Raw genomic sequence first — 20,936 nt, 5'->3', positions numbered from 1 at the left:
GTTTCTCTAAAGTACCCAGACTAATACAGGGGGTCACCACCACATGAGGAACTGTATTAAAGGGTCACAGCATTAGGAGGTTGAGAACCACTGCTCTAGAGATCTCTTTCGTCTGTAAGCAGCTCCTACAGTCATGAACAGTTTGAGGTTTCTGTTTGTGGTCTAGTTTTTAAATAAGCTTTCCCATTTGACCCAACATAGCGAGAGTGAATTCCCCACCTGCAGATCTGCTTTCCATGTGTTACTGACATCCAATCCTTGGAGAACACATTGCATCAGCAGTCGGAAATCCTCAGTTGTCCCAATTGCTAACATCTGAGTAAACAAGGCTCCCAAATGAGGTTCCATGTCCTGAATCACCTGAATGGGAACTTCAGGATCTGTAGGGACAATAAGCCAAAACGGTTAATCAGATGTCAAAGGGGGCAGGTTAAATTTAGAACAGCCATGCAACAACATATTCAGTGCTATTAAGGTTTGAGAGCATGGAAAATACCCTTTATGAGCTGGATACCAGGACGGGGACATACCTCAGCCTTTCTTGCATCGTGCCAACCTCAAGAACGTGCATGGCTGCATTTGTGTGTGTGCACGTACAGAGAAAAATAAACAAGGTCTAACAAGGGTTAGAGCCCTGGTCGTGTATAAACATTGGGCTGCGATCCACAAGTCTGTAGATCAAAACTACCAGTCAGCCCTTGAGTAGAAAGGGTGTTCAACTGCTGTGAAGAGCCAGTCTCAGAAACTCACAGGAACAATTCTACCCCGTCCTCTAGGGGTGCTGAGTCGACACTGACGCGATGGCAGTGAGTGAGGTTTTGGTTTGTAACAATGGTCATAATCAATCCTCCTTGATCCTCAACGAGAAAGTCTTCCTCTCTCACTGCCCTTCAACTTCACCAAACACAATGTCTTTCTCTAGGGGATGGTCTCTCCTGACAACATGTCCAAAGTACAGTACGTGAGATGAAGTCTCTCCATCCTTGCCTCTAAGGAGCATTCTGGCCGTAATACTTTCAAGATAAGCTTGTCCTTTTGACAGCCCATGGTACTTTTTAAAAAAATACTTCTATTGGGGGCTCTTACATCTCTTATCACAATCCATATTCATCAAGTATGTCAAGCACATTTGCACATATGCCACCATCATCATTTCCAAAGCATTCTCTTCCCACTTGAGCCCCTGAAATCAGCTCCCCTTTTCTTCACCCTCCCTCCCACGCCCACCCTCCCTCACAAACCCTTGATAAAGGATAGATTATTTTCATATTTTACATCACCCTCCATCGCCCCTCACCCACTTTCCCATTATTCGTCCCCCTGGGAGGGGGTCCTAGATTGATCCTTGTGATTGATTCCCCTTTTCTCCCACAACCCTCCCCTAATCCTCCTGGTATCTCTACTCTCCTTATTGGCCCTGAGAGGTTTATCTATCCTTGATTCCCTGTGTTGCATGTTCTGTTCTAATCCGATTTGTAAGATAGAACTGAGGTCATGATAGTGGGGTGGAAGGAAACACCAAAGAATTTAGATGCCTGATACCCGATCCCATCGACACTCTATGATCACATAGGCTAGTGTGCTTCTTCCATGTAGGCTTTGTTGCTTCTGAGCTAGATGGCCACTTGTTTATCTTCAAACCTTTAAGACCCCAGATGCTATATCTTTTGACAGCCGGTCACCATAGCTTTCTTCACATTTGCATATGCACCCATTTTGTCTTCAGTGATCGTGTCGGGAAGGTAAGCATCACAGAATGCCAGATTGTTAGAACAAAGTGTTCTTGTGTTGAGGGAGTACTTGAGTTGAGGCCCAATATCCATCTGAAACCTTAATTCTTAACATATAGATATGAGTGCATAGTTCTATCCCCCTCATTATATATATATTTACATATGTACATGCCTGTATTTAGGCCTCTATAAATGTCCTTTACCTTCTGGTTCTTTCCTCTATTTCTTTTTACTTTCCTCTTGTCCCACCATCATGATCGGCCTTCATTCAGGTTTAGTAATTCCTCGTTGCTACATTGCCCTTGATAATGCCCCACTAGGCATCCTACAACCTTCCTTCCATTGATTTTAGTTCCCTTGTTCCCTTGTCCCTGGGTTGGTTTACACCCCCCTCCTTCCTCGCACATCCCCTTCTCCCATATCCCCCCTGAACCACTGGTCCCGTTCTTTTCATCTCCAAATTATTTATCCCATCTATCTTATCTAGATAGACACGCAGATACATTCATAAGTGCAAAAACCAGGCAAAGCCAAATAAAACAACAAAGAAAGTCAAAATCAACAAAACAAAATAACAACAAAGCCATGGACAAAAATGGAAAAGCCTATAAATAGGTCAAGGTCTGTTTGTTGGCCTTTATGACTGTTTTCCAGTTGAGTCTGATGGGGTGCCACATTCTGCCTCCAAAATCTATTTGTGGTATTCTCCGGGAATTTCATCACTCTGCTCCCCTTGCTGCATGCCCTCAGTGCCTTGCCCCAGTGAGATGGGGGCAGACCATGCACTATTCCCGCACTGTATCTTTAGTGCTGTCCCCCACAGTGCCCTGGTTCAGTAAGGGACGCAGTGTCCGTGGTGGGGCTGGCCCTATGGTCCTCCCCAGGTACTTTCAATATTCTTGTCCAGCAGCACAATTCAAAGGCATCAATTCTTCAGTCTTCCTTATTCAACGTCCAACTTGCGCATGCACATGAAGCGATCGAAAATACTATTGCTTGGATCAGGTATTCCTTAATCCATTTCAATACTCTAAAGAAGTCTTGTGCAGCAGATTACCCAATGCAATGCATCTTTGGAGTTTTTGACTGCTGCTTCTATGAGCATTCGTTGTGGCCCAATTCCCTCTCAGTAAATGGGCACAACAGCACCGACTCCTGTATTGTCAAATAAAAGAGGGCACAGTACTCAAGACCATGCTTCTCACTTGGGAAGCACTTGGTGTTAGCTCTCACCACACCATTTCCACCTGTTAGCTCTCACCACACCATTTCCACCTGCTCTTCCCTTCCTTCAAAGGCTGTGTTTACCAATACTTCACTTGCATGGAATCTCTCCACACAAAGGGCCAGATTTCTCCCTCACATCATAGCCTCAGACCTCATTCATCTCCAAGATAGGATATAGCTTCACATACATAAAATTCTTTTTTTCCGCTTCCCCCTGCCCCATTAATCAGCTCTTTATTCAAAATAAGCTGTCCAAAATGATAACTTGTATGGAATAAGAGTTTATGCAGCAGACTTCCTTTCTTCTGTAGTAGGTTTCTGGCTGCTGCTTCTCAGCTGCTGGTCTTTTGCTAGCGACAGCCATCTTCCCCGCATAGGCTGTGCTTTGGTTTCTTCACAACAGCAGCTTTCTTTCTGACCACATGCTTCTTGCCAGGTACCCCCTTCTCATCTAAGCTGGCTTCTAATGCTTCTGCTGCCTTAGCCACCTGAGTTGTGATTCCTGGCTTGAAGAAGAATGGTGTTCTAGCACGTGGTCTTTACATATGGACTGAGCTTCAACATGCTTCTCAAGCTTTTCAGTGGGTTCTTCTCCAAGACTATAACGAATCTTGTGTGGTACTCAAGGAACTCTGGATCTCAAGGTTTTTTCCAGATTTTGCTAAGGTCTGTGTTGTTCATGAGAAGGTTCTGGTTACTTGTGAGGGAGGTAGCTTTGCTCCAGGTGCCATACAGCTTATTCAACTTGCGAACATCATCTTTAGTCCAAACGCAGAAATACCCCACATGCCCACCAGGTGGAAGTTTCTAAATGTCCAGCTTGCTGACATTAAGCAGAGTGATTCCGGGGAAGATCCTGGAGGCCTTAATAATACCATTGTTGTCATTGTAGATAATGCATGGACCCTTGCACTGGTATATGGTTTTCTCATTTTGCCTTGCCAGATTTCATTGGCTCAGAGAATAGTCCTTCTTGATATCATTCCAGGCCATACGTTTCTTAAGAAGCAAAACTGCCTCCTTGGTCTTCTTGTAGCCTTGAACTTTGTCTTTGGCCCACCAAACGAAGTTCAGGAACTTCTTCAATATGATGACCTTTAGACAGGACCAGTGCTAGGAGGGTGGAAGTAGCCAGAGCAGCGCAGATGGCATAGGGCTTCTCACTCGCCAGTGCCAACTGAACCAGGTTTTGGTTGGTGCAAACATGTGACCTTCCAAAAGCAGCTTGGCCACAGCTCTGCCACGACCCCAGGACTCAGAACCAGCCAGATGACCTGCCAGTTCACTGACAGCACAAACAACACTGACTGTTGTTGTTTGCGCAGGTTGATGTAAATGAAATCCACAGTCTCTGGTCAGATGGGAAAGGAGCCTCAGTAGTGCACTGGTTACAGGTTGGGCTGTATTCTGCATGACCAGCAGTTCAAAACCACCAGCCGCTCTGCGGGGAAAAAGATGACGCTTTCTATTCCAAAATGAGTTGCAGTCTCAGAAACCCACAGGGGCAGCTCTACCCTGTCTTATAAGGTTACCGTGAGTCAGAATCGACCTGATGGCAGGTTTTTTGGTTTATCTGTTTTTTTCTTTTCTTTGGGAGGGGGTGTTGGGGGAAGGTCTGATGGGAGCCTTGAACACAGCAGACAAAGTAACATTTCCACCAGATGATTCGCCCTTCTCAAAGTACATTGATATCAGTAGATGGATGCATGCCCCAGTGTGGAAAGAAGGCCATACTCCTCTCCGCTCAGAAGCACCCACAGGAAAAGCTAAAGAGGGGGGAACATGGAGGGAGGGGAAAATGAGGAACGGATATCAAGGGCTCAAGTAGAAAGAAAACGTTTTGAGAATGATGATGGCAACAAATGTACAAATGTGCTTGACACAATGGACAGATGGATGGATTGCGATAAGAATTATATGAGCCCCCAATAAAATGATTCTTTTAAAAAGAAAAGCTAAAGAACATCTTTCTTAAGTGCTGTTTACTTGTTTTAATTGAACTGAGGTAGCCAGTTCTACGATCAAATCATTTTTTTAAAAACTGAAATAGCCTTTCCTAAATCCACAAGAGCCCTGGTGGCATAGTTATGAGTTGAGCTGCTAGCTGCAAGGTCAGCAGTTTGAAACCAGTGGTGAGAGAAGGATGAGGCTCTCTGCTCCTGTAAAGAGGTAGTCTTGGAAACTCAAATGGGCAGTTTTCCTGTCCTACAGGGTCACGATGAGGAGGAATTGACTCAGTAGCAATGAGTTCCAGCTTTGGTATTCTATGGTCAAGGAGCCCTCATGGCATAGTGGAGCTGCTGATGACAAAGTCAAGCGGTTCGAACCCACATCTCTCTGTAGAAGAGAAAGGAGGCTGTCTGGTCTCGCAAAGATGGTCTCAGAAGCCCTAAGGAGCAGTTGATCATGTCCTGTAGGGTCACTGTGACTTGGAATCAACTGAATGACAGTGAGTTTGGCTTTTCTGGTTTTATTCTATCCACCAGTTATTGAATGGGAGAGAATAACCACATTATTCAGCCCGCAGCACTTAAATTCTGGCTCTGGCTATAGCCCAGGCAGGTGGCTTTACTTTCTATAAGGCTACCTTTAACTCTTACATACGTGAAGTAGGGCCTGTGATTCCCTCAGTCAAGAAACCTGAGTGCACAGGGCATCTCAGCACAGCTTACCTACAATGAAGAAGTACAGTCATGTGCTTTAAGGATTAGGCTGCTGCTCCTCATCCTTCCTCAAAAGATTACCCTATGTCTAACCACACCCACAGTCACAACCAAAATTCCCAAATAAACATGCGCACAACCATGATGTGTGCTACCATTAAATAAAGGAGCACCCAGCCTATTAACCTTCAATTTAAGGAACTACAGAGAGAGAATCCTTGTGTAGAAAGACAATACACTTCTGTGTTGGAGAGTCTGATCAGGCTGTCCTGGGACGGTGACATCTGACTGTAGATGAATCATAGCTGTGCCTCTGCAGAACACAGTGTCCTCTTTGATGACGGACACCACTGGACACTGGCAACTGCCAATAATCACAGGAAGAGCAAGGACCGCTGACTAGCATGAGGCTCCTTTCTGCCCTCTCTGAATCCTATGAGTTTCCCTATAAATGACTGTCCTTTGGATGTTTTCTTTTTTAAAGTCAGATGTTACATCTTTTCAAGTTGATTTACAGTATTAAAGATCCCTCACCATCAGTGATCTAAAGACCAATCATCTGAGACCAATACAGGTTAAAAACTGAAAAAGAAGAGACTTATCGAGAACAGTTTCTAAAATACTGCCAAATGAAGACATCCTGAGCAATCTACATTGAATGTAGCCACGTATATTAAAAAGAAAAAAGATTTTATGTGCACAGGACACCTGTACATATTGGAAATGGATTCCTGGGAGTCAGGACTGGGAGGGAGACTTCATGATTTACTGTTCTGGACCTTCTGATATGTATTCCATGTATTAATTTATTTCTTGCTTGAAATATGAGAGGGTGGTGGAAAAAAACCACACATGGCCCTTAGCTGACTTTCATCAAAAACTCTAGAGTACACGATTAGTTCAAGAGAAGATGCCATACCTTTCAGAACTCTTCTTATAGAGTCAAACGTGGAGCTAAAGACGGAGAGGTCCTGGGGGTGGAGTTCTGGTGCCAAAAAGAAGAGAGTTAAAAACTGCAAGGCTGCCTGAAAAGATGGAATGTTTCCCGCTAGGGCGGGCAACTCTGACAGTATCTGGGAGTGAACAGACTGGTATAGAGTGGCATGAGAAAACGGCACTGCATCGGCCACTTTGGAAATCTCTGTCTCTGCATCCCTAGAGGACTGGCTCAGGTCCGCTTCAAGGAGCGTGGTGGCAGAGGAGAGGAGGACTAAGGTCAGGTGCCAGCCAGCAGCACTGGGCTCTGAGCAGAGCTGCAGCACCGCCCCAGTCCGCAGAATGGCCTGTTGCAACAACTCAGGCAGCACTTCTGGGAGGTCCCGTGGTTGCTTCTGCTCTTTAACAAAAGTCCCCAAGACTCGGCACAACTTCGTTAAAGAGATGAGAAGGAGCTGCCTGCCCAGACAACTCTGTTTTTTCAGTTTTTTGCCGGAAGCTGCCATGGTGGACAGTTTGCAGCTTGAAAGAAATGTGATGATTTTCCCAAAATTAAGCACCAAACTCAGGTTTAACTGGATGAGCGTCTGCATTAGCTGTTCTAAGAAGGTCCCTATATCCTGCAGAAATTCCAACCAAGAAGGGTCATCTATATTAATAAGAAACTGACTACTGGCTTTGAACAAGGAGGTCAAGATGATCTGGAAAATATCACTGGCATACATGATCTTGAACACTGCAAGGGCACTTTTTCCTCTCTGCAGGTAACCAAGCAGACGGTAGCAGGTCCTCAAAAACTTGAGAGTTAGTGAGCAGCAAGCACTCCCCAGCTTGCTGGTGGCCATGGACAGTAACAGAAGGAAGCAGTGCACATGATAGGGAGCCAAGAGACTGTCCAGTTGTAGAGCAGAAATAACTTCCGTAAGTCGCAGAATGCTTTCCAATTGTCCGCCATCCAGCTCAATGGGGAAGTCACTCTTGACCAACAACAGTAACTTCTGTCCAATTTCTCCTCTGGACTCTATATCCTCAGGCCCAACCTTTGCCAGTCTGTTTTCCCAGTGAGCTAAAATTGTGTGGTCCTTTTCAAAAAGCCAAGGTAGCTGCTGTCTGAGAAGACTCACGTCCCTCTGGGCACCAGCAACCAGAATGCTGCTACATTTTTCAGTGACACACATTAAGAAAACAGAGTGGAGGTTCTGCATTTCTGGGAAGAGGGGGCTATGAAGGATGGCCACGGATAACTTTTCAAGGGTGACAACGTGCCCTTCATCCGCTGTGTTTTCTTGGGCTTCGCTCACTGGTAAATTCCTTAGCAGGACAGTAGCTAGGTATCTCACATCGTCTGGGGAAAGGTAGGATATTAACATTGTGAGATTTGAGACAATCAAGTGCCAGTGTGCTGCAGGGTAAGTAAGTGCATTCACGGACCCCACATGGCCATCCCAGGAAGCCACTGTCCTTTGACTCAAGCTCGCCTTGCCAGAATGAAGAATGTAGGCGGCATCGTACCTCAGAGTCTGGAGGGCTTCTTTAGATTTCCAGCTAGCATGCATTAAAGTCCTTTTCATCTTCTGCAGATAGAGCTGTTCCAGACAGTACCTGCCGAGAGAGTCAAACTGAGCTGTAAGTTTTTCTATTTTCTTCCAATGTTTTGTTTCTACACTTGGGAGCAATGAGGGGAGGTTTGTGACCTCCAGAGCAGTCCCTGGAAGGGCCCCAGACACAGAGTGATAATGGCTACAGTGTAAACTGAGCATGGTGTCCACCTGGGCCCAGGTGTAGGCGAGCAGGAGTGCAGAGTCACTGACCTGCTGCTGCCACAGGCCAACCTCTGGGCGCTGGGGGCCGATGAGAAGGTGGAGCAAGGGCCGCACGAGTCCACTGAGCATGTTCTCCATCACACACTGAGTCCGTCTGACCACGGGCAGTGGCGTGCTGCTGTCCAGGCTTTTCATGTGGAACATGACACAGTACAGCACCGAGCTCAGCGACAGTGACTTCAGGGCCATGTCAGCATCATCCAGCAAATACGGCAAGACCAACGACTGAAACTTCTCCATCACGAGGGACCATGTGTCCAAGATCTGATTGGGAGGCAACTCCAGAAGGCAATCAGAGAGCGCCGTGGAAGGGACTGAGGAAAAAGCAGGCCGCCTCAGCTCCTCCGCAGCTGGACGACAGATCACACCCAGAACATCCTCAAACAGCCGTGGTACTTGCCGGAGTTTAGCGTAAGTCTGGAATAACGTGGTAATAAGCACCTCCTGGGCTTTTTTAGATCGGAACTCTGTTACTTCTGCATCGATCCAAGCTGAAGCCACCAGGTCATCCAGGTCTGGCTCTAAAATCAAATGATTCAGAGAGATCAGGATTTTGAGACAGCGGAACCAGGCAGGCACCGATGCTTGTGGATGGTTTATCAGCAACTCAGCCAAATGGCGGTAAAAATGGAACTGAACCTCCCCATGCCGGATCTTGTCGGCAGCAATGTTGTAGATGTTGTTGTTGACCACTGCGGTTAGAAGCTGCTCCACAACCAAAAGTTCTGTAGTCCAGTCTGATGTGGAGAGGACTTTACTCTGTTCCTCCTGCAGGTAAGAAATTCTCAGGCATTCAAACAACTTGGGGAGCACGTGGAAGCAGAGAAGCTGGTTCCCCTCCTTAAAGTAAGACTCTAAAAAAAGCTTATATAGCAAGGCCACTGAGCTGGCCACAACAGTTGCATGAAGCGATGGCTCACAGTAGCCAGTAGCTACCACCTTGGAGATCAGCGTGTTGATGGGTGTTAGCAGGGTTTTCACAGCCCCCATCTTGGCACTGCCTTGCTGCTGTTCGAGAAGCTCTTCTTTGTAGGAAGGAAGCAGCTCGGGCGGAAAAGCTCCACCTCGAAGCATGGCTTCAATCTGGTTCCTAATGTCCCGGCTCAGGGCCTGCCGCAGCTGTCCCTGACCAGTCTGTGTCCACTGGCCCACCGAGAGTAAGTGTCGCAACACAAGGCAGGGTTGGAGCAGATGCCCAATCACTTCCCCGAAGGCACGTTTGGGGTTGACCTGCTGCTGCTGAATCAAGAGGTAATGGCCAAAAGCCAAGTGGAGGACCTCGAATAATTGGGCTACCACAGCTCCTTCTGGCTGCCTGCAGGCCGACTGACACAGCTGGCTCAAGAGTGTCACCATCAGCTCTTGCTTGGCCACATAAATGACAGAAAGGGCAGGCGTCGAGAGGATGCCCTGGCAGCAACTCAGGACAGAAGAGATGCTTCTCTGGGATCCTGAGAGAACAAATTCGGCTACTCTTTCATTTATGATCTGAAGATTAAAGAATAAAAAAAAGGCATTACTAACTCATTACCTTAAAACACACACAAGACATTCAACAGGATCAATGACTTTACTCCCTGCTCTCAACTTGATGAGAAAGAAATGCCCAGGCTATCACATCTACTTTGGCCTGACATTTGCTTAATGCTCCATAGAAAAGCAAGCATCTTTTTAAATAACTTTACAGATCAATCTCCTACCAACATAAAGGGACCAACACCCTTGTAAATGTGCTATCCCTCACTAAAAAGCTGGAGTTTAGAAGTCTTACATTCCTGGTTATTTCTTCTTAGATCCTACACCTGTATCAGCTACCAAGGTACCAAGTGGGCCATGCTTTGAGTATGACCAAAATATATTTTTAAGTTAAGTATACTTCTTCTGTTGTAAAAGGAAAACACACCTTTGACAAGGAGGGCAAATATTGGCGATTGCTACTTATTATGCCGTAGCCTCCATATGCTGCTCTGGAAATCCTCAAATTCCCAAACACCAGAAATTACAAAGGCAAGGCAGATTCCTAAGTTCTGTCACATTAATTTGCTTCTGGCCTTCCAGCATTTAAGACTCCAACTTGCCCTGGTCAGTCATCAGTAACTCCATGAGTTAGGTGTCAAACCGCCATTCAAGTAACTTTTGGTCATAGGCCTTTTAGTTACTCTAGAAATGCAGAAACAAAAATGTTCAGTTCCTGAATGCCAACAAATGACCACATCGACAAAGTTTTCCAGAGTCACACCCTACAAGTAGAATTTTTTATAAGTGGCAAACATATATCTAATATTTTAGATATGAAACATAATAAAAATTAAAAATAAATAGGGATGATACTTCCTTTAAATACAAAGAGGTAGTCTTATAATTGTCTCCCCATTTCCCAAAGGATAGTTTTGAGTAATTCACTTTGGTGACCACAGGTTTATTCATTTGCCTTTTCTTCCATTTTATTTCGTATTCCCGCCACAATAACAACTCTTTTAATTTAAACTAATAACCACAGATGATTCCTGAAGGGGCGGCAACAAAGGAACAGGGGTGTCAAAGATTGAGGCCCAGGTGAAGAGTCAGTAAATCTTTACTGGGCTCTTGAAGTTGCTGGCTGCTTGGAGCTGCAGCTGGTAGGCCATCGGGTGCATCTTGAAACCATAAAGCCTGGGTACAAACTGGTTGACATGCCTCTTGGGCCGGTACTTTGGTGCACCACAAAGAGCATGTGAGGGATGCTGAAGTAGGCACTGTCCATGTGGTGCTGCCTGAATGACGTGGGTGTGTACATGTCCATGATCTTGTGACAGTAGAGTTTCACCATGGCTTCACCTGGGACGCCTGACAGGCCAATGGGAAGCATTGGCTGGTTCTTCTCACAGTACACACGGGCACAGTAGCCAAAATCTCCTTGCTGGTACTTTTCCAACATCTGGGTGATGCCATGGTTGGTGAGGATGTAGCGGGAGTGGATCAATCCACGCAGCATCTCTGCCGCCTGCTCAATCTAGTTGGGGTTGTCTTCCAGCTCTTCATCAGACTCTAGGAACAAGATCGTGTCTAGAGCCTGTTGATAGCGGGGAACCTGTTCATTGAGTCCTGTGAGGTTGAACTTATCTTGGATGTAGTCTTCATCCACGTCACAGAAGAATGCATTACCACGGAGCCCACAGAACCAGGTGAACCAGGACACCTCCTCTGAACTGCTCCTCTTCGTGTCAGCTGCTGGGTGGGGACCAGGACTGGGGCAGGGAGGGGAGTCGCTTCCGGGGGCTGGCGGTGAATGCTACAATGACAGCCTCAAACCTGACTATGCCCAGGTCTACTTAGTTTAAAATATGACATAAGTTAATGACCTGTTAAAGCCTATGACCCATCACACGACTCAGCTATTTAATTCTTTGCTGTTATTAGCCCAACTCAACTTTCTCTTTCTACTCAGTAAGGCGGTGCAGGGCTCACAGTGTGGGCTTTGTGATCAGGTACTAAGTTTAAATTCCAACTCTGCCACTTACAAGTTGATTGATTTCAGGCAACTTGACCTCCTTGAGTTTTGTTTCCTTATCTATAAAATGCAGACCAATCAAAAAGAAGCACTGCTGTTACTCATCATCAAAGAGATGATGTTGTCTGTGATAGGATAAGATTTATACGCCTTCAAGGAAGTGCAGTAAATGCAAACATTATTCAAATTTGCACAGCAACTACTAAAGTCGTTGAGGAAAAAACTGAAAAATTCTATCAACTTCTTCTATCTGAAATTGGTCATACACACAATCAAAATATATTGATAATTACTGGTGATTGGAATGTGAAAGTCAAAAACAAATAAGAAGGATCAATGGATGGAAAACATGGCTTCAATGATAGAAATGATTCCAGAAATCACAAGACAGGAGTTTGTAATGAATAAGACTGACAGCTTATTCATTACAAAATAGCTTTCTTCAAAACATCAACTGTAACATGTGGACCTCATTGTATGGGATATAGGATTTAAGTCAATTATATCTATAGAAAGAGACTATAGAGAAGCTCAATTATAATCAGTCAAAACAAGACCAATGGCCAACTATGGAACAAATCATCAACTGATCAAGCTAAAGCTGAACAAAAAAAATTTTAAGGTCATGACAATCAAACTATGATCGTTAATATATCCCATCTAAATTTAGAGACCATTCAAGAATAGATTTGACTCCCTCAACACTGAAGACTGAAGCCAAGCTATGAGATGACATCAAGAACATCGTTCATGAAGAAAGTAGAGGTCCTTAAATAGATAGGACAGGAAGAAAAGACCAAGAAGACCCTGACACTCGCTCCTGAATGTACCGTGGCTACAGCGAATGGAAGAATGGAGAGCCGAACAGCTCGTTTCAATGAGCAGCTGAAGAAGACTGGGCACCGTGCAAAGACCTGGATGAAAAATCCCAAAGAAAAGAACATGCCAGGCATTTCTCAAGGTGAAAGAACTTAAAAAAATCGAATAACAATATAGAAATGCATTGGCAATACATTGAATGATACAAGGAGCAGCAAGGGAGGCAAAAGGAATATACACAGTAACTGTACCAAAAGGAAATGGTCAATACTTAACCCTCTTAAGAGGTAGCATATGGTCAATAACTGCTTGTGTTGAAGGAAGAAGGCCAAACTGCACTGAGCCATTGGCAAAAAGAAAAAAGAAAAAATCCCGGAATTGATGGGCTACCAACTGCGATGTTTTATTTTTTTTTAATTTTTTTTTGCGATGTTTTAAAAGACAGATGTGATGTTAGAAGTGCCAAGTAATATGGAAGACAGCTACCTGACCAAGTGACTGGAATCTGTATCCATGCCAAAGAATACACAAATTGTTAAACAATACCATGAATATCACAGACACATAAAGTTTTGCTAAAGACTTTTTCAAAACTAACATTTTAAAATATGATTGCAGCAGTAAATCAGCAGAGAATAGCAAAAAACTCAAGCCAGATTCAGAAGAGGATGTGGAACAAGGGATTTCATTGCTAATATTAGATGGATTATAGATTAAAGCCGAAAATACAGAAAGATTTTTATTTGTATTTTATTAACTATGTAAAGGTATTCAATTGTGTGGATCACAACAAAGGATAATACAAAGAGTGAAAAACAAAAACAACAAAAAATGAAAATCCTAGAACACTTAAATGTGCTAATGTGGAACTTGCATTTAAACCAAGAGGCAGTCATTCAAAAGAATAAACAATTATATGGTTTAAAACCAGGAAAGGGAAAAAAAATCAGGAAAGGTACATATCTGAGGTAGTATCCTTTTGCCACAATTATTCAACCTATGGGCAAATATTTTGAGAACCTAGACTATATGAGGAATGATATAGTTAAAGTTATTGTGCCAACCTAGCCGATAACCACATGTGGGGTTAATTGAAGGGTGGAGGTATAAATGGCTCAGTGAGCCTCACCTTTCTAGTTCTCTGGTCTCTTGCTTTGTGATGGTCGCACCGGGTGCAGCTGCTTAGCCAGTTCCCTGCTTTAGCTTGCAAGGCTGACTTCCTGCAAGACATCCCCAAGGAGAAGCTGCATGGACCTACCCCGATGCAGCCCAGGGTGCTGAATCACCCATGTGGAGACGCCTGCCAGCGCTGAAATGTTTACACATTCACTGACTCGGCTTTCTTCCTGCAGACGGCATCACTGCATGTCTTTGGTGAGATGGAGGAGGACTTTGTGGATTGGTGTTGGACATATGGGTTAATGTTGGACTTATGGGTTTGGGCAGCACTGGGTTGGGATGTTTTCTTGATGCGCACTTACCCTTTATAGAAAACTCTCTTATACCTGAGTTTCTGTGGATTTGTTTCGCTAAAGTACCCAGACTAACACAAGGAAGAACAAGGCATTAGGAAGGAAAGAAGGCTTATTAACAATTTCTTTGAACAAAGATGGCATTTTGAGGACTAAGGCATTGCTAACCTAAGCAATGGTGTGTGCAATCACCTGACAAGCATTCAAAAGCTAGACAACGAATAAGGAAGACTGAGGAAAAACCGATGCATCTGAATTAGTCTTGGTGAAGAACACTGAGTATACCATGGACTGCCAGAAGAACAAACAGAAGAAATACACCCAGAATGCGCTTTGGAAGAGGGGGATGGCCAGACTTCTTCTCACATATTTTAGACATGTTATGAGAAGGGAGTAGCTGTTTAAAAAAAAAAAAAAAGACGTCATGCTTGGTAAAGGAGAGAGGCAACAAAGAGGAAAACCTCTTTGAGACAGACTGGCCCAATGGCCTCAAATTCCGCAACAACTGTGTGGATGGCACAGGACCAGACACTGTTTTGTTGCAAACAGGATTGCTACAAATTATGGCCAACTCAACAGCAGCAACATGCATGGAAACACTGTCGGCCTAGTGTCTACAGCCACGATTCTCAACCTGTGGGTCGTGACCCCTTTGGGGGACAAACAACCCTTATACAGGGGCTCATCCAATTCATAACAGTAGCAAAATTACTGTTATGAAGTAGCAACGAAAATAAATTTATGGTTGGGTTTTACCACAACACAAGGAACTGTTTTAAAGGGTCATGGCATTTAGGAAGGTTGAGAATCACTGGTCTAGAGCTACTAAATGCCCATCAGGGGTGGTTTATTTTACACTACCTATGCTCATATTTCAAAGTATTACATTTCAACTATGAAGTTTCATGGGTCTAACCTGAGATTTCAGAATCACTTAGCGTCAATAGCCTTTGAAGAAATTTCTGTTTAGATTTTGGCCTTAGATCTTTCTCCAGGACAAGAAGAAAAGACAGAAAACCAGAAAAACATCATTTGCTGGGTATATATTCCACTTTAAAACATAATAGCCAGTTTATAAAACAGCACTAAGCTTTTCTTAAATATTAAATAACAAAAAGCACTTCTCACAGTTTGCGATAGATAGCTTTATTATGCCAACCTGGCCAATAGGAACGTGGGATTAATAAGGTCATAGTGTGATTGGAGGGCAAATAGATAAATGGCTTGACAAGGCCCGCCTCTCTCTCTTGCTCTCTAGTGATCAGACCAGTGTTTGGCTGCTTTAGCTAGTTCTCTGCCTCAACTTGTGAGCTACACTACCTGTGGGACAGCCAACCCCTGGGTCCTGTCACTAGAGCTTGAGGTTCCTTCAAGACCTGCTTCACCATGCTGCTGGTGTGTACAACATTTGAGCTTGAGGCTGGTGGATCCTGTTGTCTTGCATTGCTTGAGTTCGATATCCCATCCATGCCTGCTTTGATAAGCTCCTGAGCTGCTGACTGTTGGTGACCGGCCCTGCAGTTTGCTGCCTGTGGGCAGACTGCCTGCATTACCTGAGGGAAGACTCAGCTGTCTGCTTCCTTGACCTTGGACCCAGCAGCTCACATGAGCTGAAGGACTTCCAGTATACTAACTGTTCCACAGAAGTGAGTTGGACTGAGTCCTCTGTACTGCTGTGTGGACTAATTAGATGTTATATTCCTTCGTGCTGTATAAATCTGTATATATATATATAAAATCATAAGTGTCCTGGTTTTGTTTCTCTAGAGAACCCTGCCTAACACAGTGTGAGCACAGAATACACATTCAGTAAATATCATTGATACTTATAACTTTAACAACTATTATTATTTCCTTCTTTTCCTCTATCTTATTATTTCTTGGATTTCATATAATTGATCCTAAAACAAATACCGTATATATTTGAGTATAAGCCAACCCGAATATCAGCAGAGGCACCTAATTTTACCACAAAAACTGCATTAAAAATGTGCTGAAAAACTCAGCTTATACACGAGTATATACGTTAAGTATCCAAATAGTACTTTGAGCAGTACCATTTCAAAAGAATCAAATCCCTTTCCTGAACTTAGCTATAATTTCTAAAACTACTTTTAAGTAAACTCACAATTCCATGCCAAGTTTCACTTAATTTCCAAATTAAATGTCAAATACTCTGCTACTGAGTGACTACAATCTGTAAGTATCTTTCTATCTAAATTTGCACTTAGAAATATTAAAAGGGATCCATTTTAGACAACAAACCTCACCAGCCTGTGTCAAATTATATGATGACACAGGGCAGGAAAGTAAAAGGTTACTAAGGGAGGAGCTAGGAAGAAATCTGGTTCATTTCTCTAGCCAAAAAAGCAAACAAACACATACACTCTCTGCACTGAGTCCATTCTGCCTCATGTGACCCTACAAGGAGGGTTAGCAATGCCCCTGTGTGCTCCTGAGACTCTCACTCTTTATGGTAGTAGAAAGCCTTGTCTTTTCCTGCAGAGCTGGCTGGTGGTTCCAAATTGTTGGTTTTATGGTTCGCAGCCCCACTCGTACTCCACTCCACCACAAATCAAGTACACCTAATAGTTTTTCTATCTCCCAGGAAGCTGAAAACAGGAAATTCAGAGACACACACAGCACGTACAGGACCATATAAGACTGTTACTTACCTTGATCAGTGAAATCTGGAGGTTAATTGTCTTTCCATTTTTGAAGAGATTCTGCAATTTTCTGCTATGTAAAATATTATCTATATAGATCCACAGCCTTTCAACAATGTCTTCCTTCAGTTCAAGTCTTTTCTTATAAAATGCAACCAATGATTGCCTTGCCCAATCAAGCAATACCTGAATTTGAAAGAAACATACTCTGAAAATAAATGAAAGCCTTTTCAAGAAACACTGATACGCTTATAACAGTATTAAAAACACACTGCTTTCAAGTCAATGCTGGCTCATAGTAACTCCCCTGTCGGTTTCGAAAACTATAATTGTTTACAGGAGTAGAAAGCCCAGTCTTTCTCCCTCTGAGCTACTGGTGGTTTCGAACTGCCAACCATGTGGATTGCAGCCCAACAAATAACCACTACATACCACCTGGGCTCCTGTAACAGTATATAAGCTTTAAACAAATTTACATGCCATGGTGGGTAGGGCAGGGAGGGGAACTGTCCTTGAAAATTTACTTCTGGTAATACTAAACCAAAAAACACACTGCGATCCCCGCTGATGCTGACTCGTAACAACCCTGTTGAACAGGACAGAATTGCCCCTGCAAGTTTCCAAGATTGTAACTTTAAAAAAATCATTTTATTGGGGGCCCTTACAGTTCTTATAACATTCCATACATCAATTGTATCAAGCATATTTGTACATATGTTGTCATTTCCAAAACATTTTCTTTCTACTTGAGCCCTTGGTATAATTTCTATTTTCCCTCTCTCCCCCACCCTCGTGAATCCTTGATCAATTATATATTGTTGTTATTATTTCATATCTTACACTGTCCATTGTCTCCCTTTCACCCACGTCTGTTATTTGTTCCCTTTGTAGGGGGCGGCTATACATCCAACCTTGTGATGGGTTCCCTCTTTCTCCCCCTTCCCCTCCCCAACCAAACCCCTAACCTCATTATATCACTACACCCACTACTGTCCCTTAGAGGTTTATCTGTCCTGAATTCCATTTATAGAGAGGTCCTATCTGTGTGCTCCTCAGTCTAGCCAGATTTGTAAGGTAGAAAGTCTTGTCTTTTCTCCCTCCAAGCGCTGGTGATTTCAAACTGCTGCCCTTGTGGTTAGCAGCCCAACATACAACCACTACATTACCAGGACTTCTGATAATATTACATTATAAAATGTTTTGATATTTTAAATGTTTATTATGAAAGAATCAATATAAAGTGGGGGAAATGCTTTAATTTTATCTTTATCAGAGCAACAAGTAATGTTCAGGTAAAATTCTAGAAAATCTTATCCCCCTTCTCTCAAGTTACTCTAGGTTTCAAAAACAGCGATTACTCAGAATGGCCACAGAATGAGTCACAAACCTAAATTTAAAAAATTTTTTAAGTTGCCACAGAGTCAATTCCAAGTCATGGTGGCCCATGTGTGCCTAATTAGAGCTGAACTCTATGGATTGTCAATGGAGGATTTGGGGCAGTAGATCACCAGGTCTTTTTTTTAAGACACCTTTGGGTAGATTCAAACATCCAACCTTTTGGGTTAGCAGTCAAGTGTGCTGATTGTTAGCACTACCCAGAGAACAAAGAATAAGCTCCTGGCTTGTGTCCTACCTTTTCCATGTTATCCATACCCAACCTCTTAGTCTATCTACCTCACCTAAAAAATAGAAGTTTATGTCAAATAATGTGGAAGGGCTTTATGAAAAATAATGGCATCTATACATAGTTTCCAATATTGTGATGTTTATTTATTCATAAAGCACTGTAAAAATTCATAAAGGCTCCATTCATGCTCTCAAAAACTGTAATAATTTTACACATCAGGACAGGTACAACAAGGAAAAAAATTAAATAAATAAAGCTCTCAGGACATCCATGGTGGAGGCCTTGATAAAACAGTCTGCTACCAACTTCCCCTTTGATTGTATTCTTATGAAGCACTTACAAGGTGATCCTCACACTGCCAAGGTGATTCTACATTTAGAAAGCATTAAATATGATAGTTGACTACACTGTACCTCCTCAGCATTTAACCTATGTAATCTATCTTTGATGCATTTTGTTCTGGCTTCTTTAACACAAGCATGTGAGTTTCTTTTAATCCAATCTCACGAGTTCATTGACATGCTGTTGGTACTGTAATCACAATCATCTTTGGCCAAATAAAACTTGAGAAACATTAAACAAGGGCAAGTTGTTTCTGGCAACTACTACTCTACAACCAAACTTCCAATTTACCATATTCCATGTTTTTAACAAAGCACTCCTTTGGGTTTACAAACAAATAGAGCTTCCTACAAACTTTTAGAATCTAACTTCTACAACCTAATTCCCAATGTGTTTGCTCATGCATATACTTAATCTGTAATGTAAGTATTATTTCCCTACATAAAAGAAATGCTCTCTAAAGTTCTGTAACAGAAAAACTTTGTCAATGAATTATCTGCCCCTTTATTTCCACTAGCATTACTTTTACCTTCCAACAAAGTTTCTTCCCTCAACCTTTCTTTCATCTTTTTCTCCCATTAAATGTCAATATGCAATTTATACAGATGCTAACTGTTTTTAAAAAATGTTTCAAAAAACACGTATATGTTTCATTTTAAACTTACTTGTTCTTTATTTGGAAGAAAGCACTGATGTGAAATCCAAGCGAAGTGAGCGAGTTTTAGTTTATCTTCCCAGGAAGTTGTCTTGCTTTTAAGCTTAAGGGAAATGCCAGAATAAACGGCAGCCATCACGATATTTTACCTGCAATTAAAAACAATGGGACTACAGTGAGTTACCAGGAGAAAGGAAATAATAAAGTGTAGAGCAGAAACAACAACAAAAGGAAACAAAATTGTACTCCAATAAATTTGAAAACCTAGAGGAAATGAAGAAATACACATGCTCTTTAAAGATGTTTTGTTTTTTTTTCAAAATAGGAAGCAAAAACAATCAGAAGGAGCTAAATCAGGACTATAAGATAGACGCTTAGTGGGTGTTAACAAACCTAGGAACAAGGGAACAAGTGATCTAAAATCGATGGTGAGGAGGGCGTAGGATGCCTGGTAGAGCTTGATCAAGGGTGATGTAACCAAGAGGAATTACTGAAAATCGAATGAAGGCTGAACATGATAATGGGTGTGTTAGTCTGGGTAAACTAGAGAAACACATTCATAATCACGCTTATGTATATAAAGGAGAGGTTTATATACAAGAGGAATGGGACATTGAAAACACATTCCAACCTATTTCAGTCCATGTGGTTGGAATGGGGTGCCAGCCCCCCACCACGAATCACGGGTTCGATGGGCACAATTATATGGTTATTATAAAGTCATAGAGAGCTTGAGATATGGGAGAGTCAAATAATGGAGTCAGACACATTTCATGGTAGCATGCTCACCTCCTGGATGGCCATGATCTTACCAGCTAGATCCACGCATAGCATGGGCCGAGGTGAGATGGGGCGGATACCCGGCAGGAGGCTCCAGAACTGGGCAGGAGGCTGGAGGACCCTGTTTATTGCTAACCAAGGGTTATATCTACTTCGGGGGGCGTGATTGCAGGTAACCACGTCACAGAAAGGGGCAGTACAATAGGCATACACATTATAGGAAGGGGATGTACAATGACGGGAAGAGGATGAGCTAGGGGTGTACACATGATAGGAAGGGGAGGGACTAGGGGTATACATGTGACAAGAAGGGCGGACCCTAGATTCATGATGGCGGCCTAACCTTGGTCACCCTTGGGTGGGCTCGATCTCTCTGGGGTCTCCTACAAGGAAACAGTCAACTACTATCCTTATCAGAAGGGAGTGGAGCCTATTTGTTGTGGGATAGACAGTGGTGACTGCTTGGTCTAGATGGCTGATAACCCTTAGGGAGAATAACCCCTGATCTACTTCTGATTATCTCCAAGTGTATAGTCATTTGCAAGCAGCTAAGTTTGGCATATATTTGGGGGGAGACAGCTTGGGAGAAATCCTTCTGTTTCCCACAAGTCCAAGGCCATAAATCTGATATTAGCCCACATGTCCGATACCAATCTATAAAGTCCTCTTCAGACTCATGAAACACATGCAATGAAGTCAAATG

At 43.1% G+C, this 20,936-nt stretch overlaps 1 protein-coding gene and 1 pseudogene across 2 annotated transcripts in view; both read right to left on the bottom strand.

Annotated features, from left to right (window-relative positions):
* Nucleotides 1–20,936, bottom strand: part of URB2 (URB2 ribosome biogenesis homolog) — a 44,737-nt gene that overhangs the window by 17,033 nt on the left and 6,768 nt on the right. For both annotated transcript variants that reach the window (XM_004712198.3, XM_045298032.1), the window contains exons 2-5: nucleotides 19,464–19,602; nucleotides 16,839–17,015; nucleotides 6,543–9,870; nucleotides 220–380 (exon numbers count right to left, since the gene is read on the bottom strand). In XM_004712198.3, coding sequence (XP_004712255.1) covers nucleotides 220–380; nucleotides 6,543–9,870; nucleotides 16,839–17,015; nucleotides 19,464–19,589 — 3,792 coding nt within the window. In that variant the 5' untranslated portion in view covers nucleotides 19,590–19,602. The remainder of the gene's footprint in view (nucleotides 1–219; nucleotides 381–6,542; nucleotides 9,871–16,838; nucleotides 17,016–19,463; nucleotides 19,603–20,936) is intronic.
* On the bottom strand, nucleotides 10,947–13,206 carry LOC105979486 (annotated as a pseudogene).

The sequence above is a fragment of the Echinops telfairi genome, unplaced genomic scaffold (genome assembly GCF_000313985.2).
Source record: "Echinops telfairi isolate 266 unplaced genomic scaffold, ASM31398v2 ScPeMD7_7424;HRSCAF=8462, whole genome shotgun sequence".
Lineage (NCBI taxonomy): Eukaryota > Metazoa > Chordata > Mammalia > Afrosoricida > Tenrecidae > Echinops > Echinops telfairi.
The sequence above is the reverse complement of the archived record's forward strand: the minus strand, read 5'-3'. Positions and strand labels throughout refer to the sequence as shown.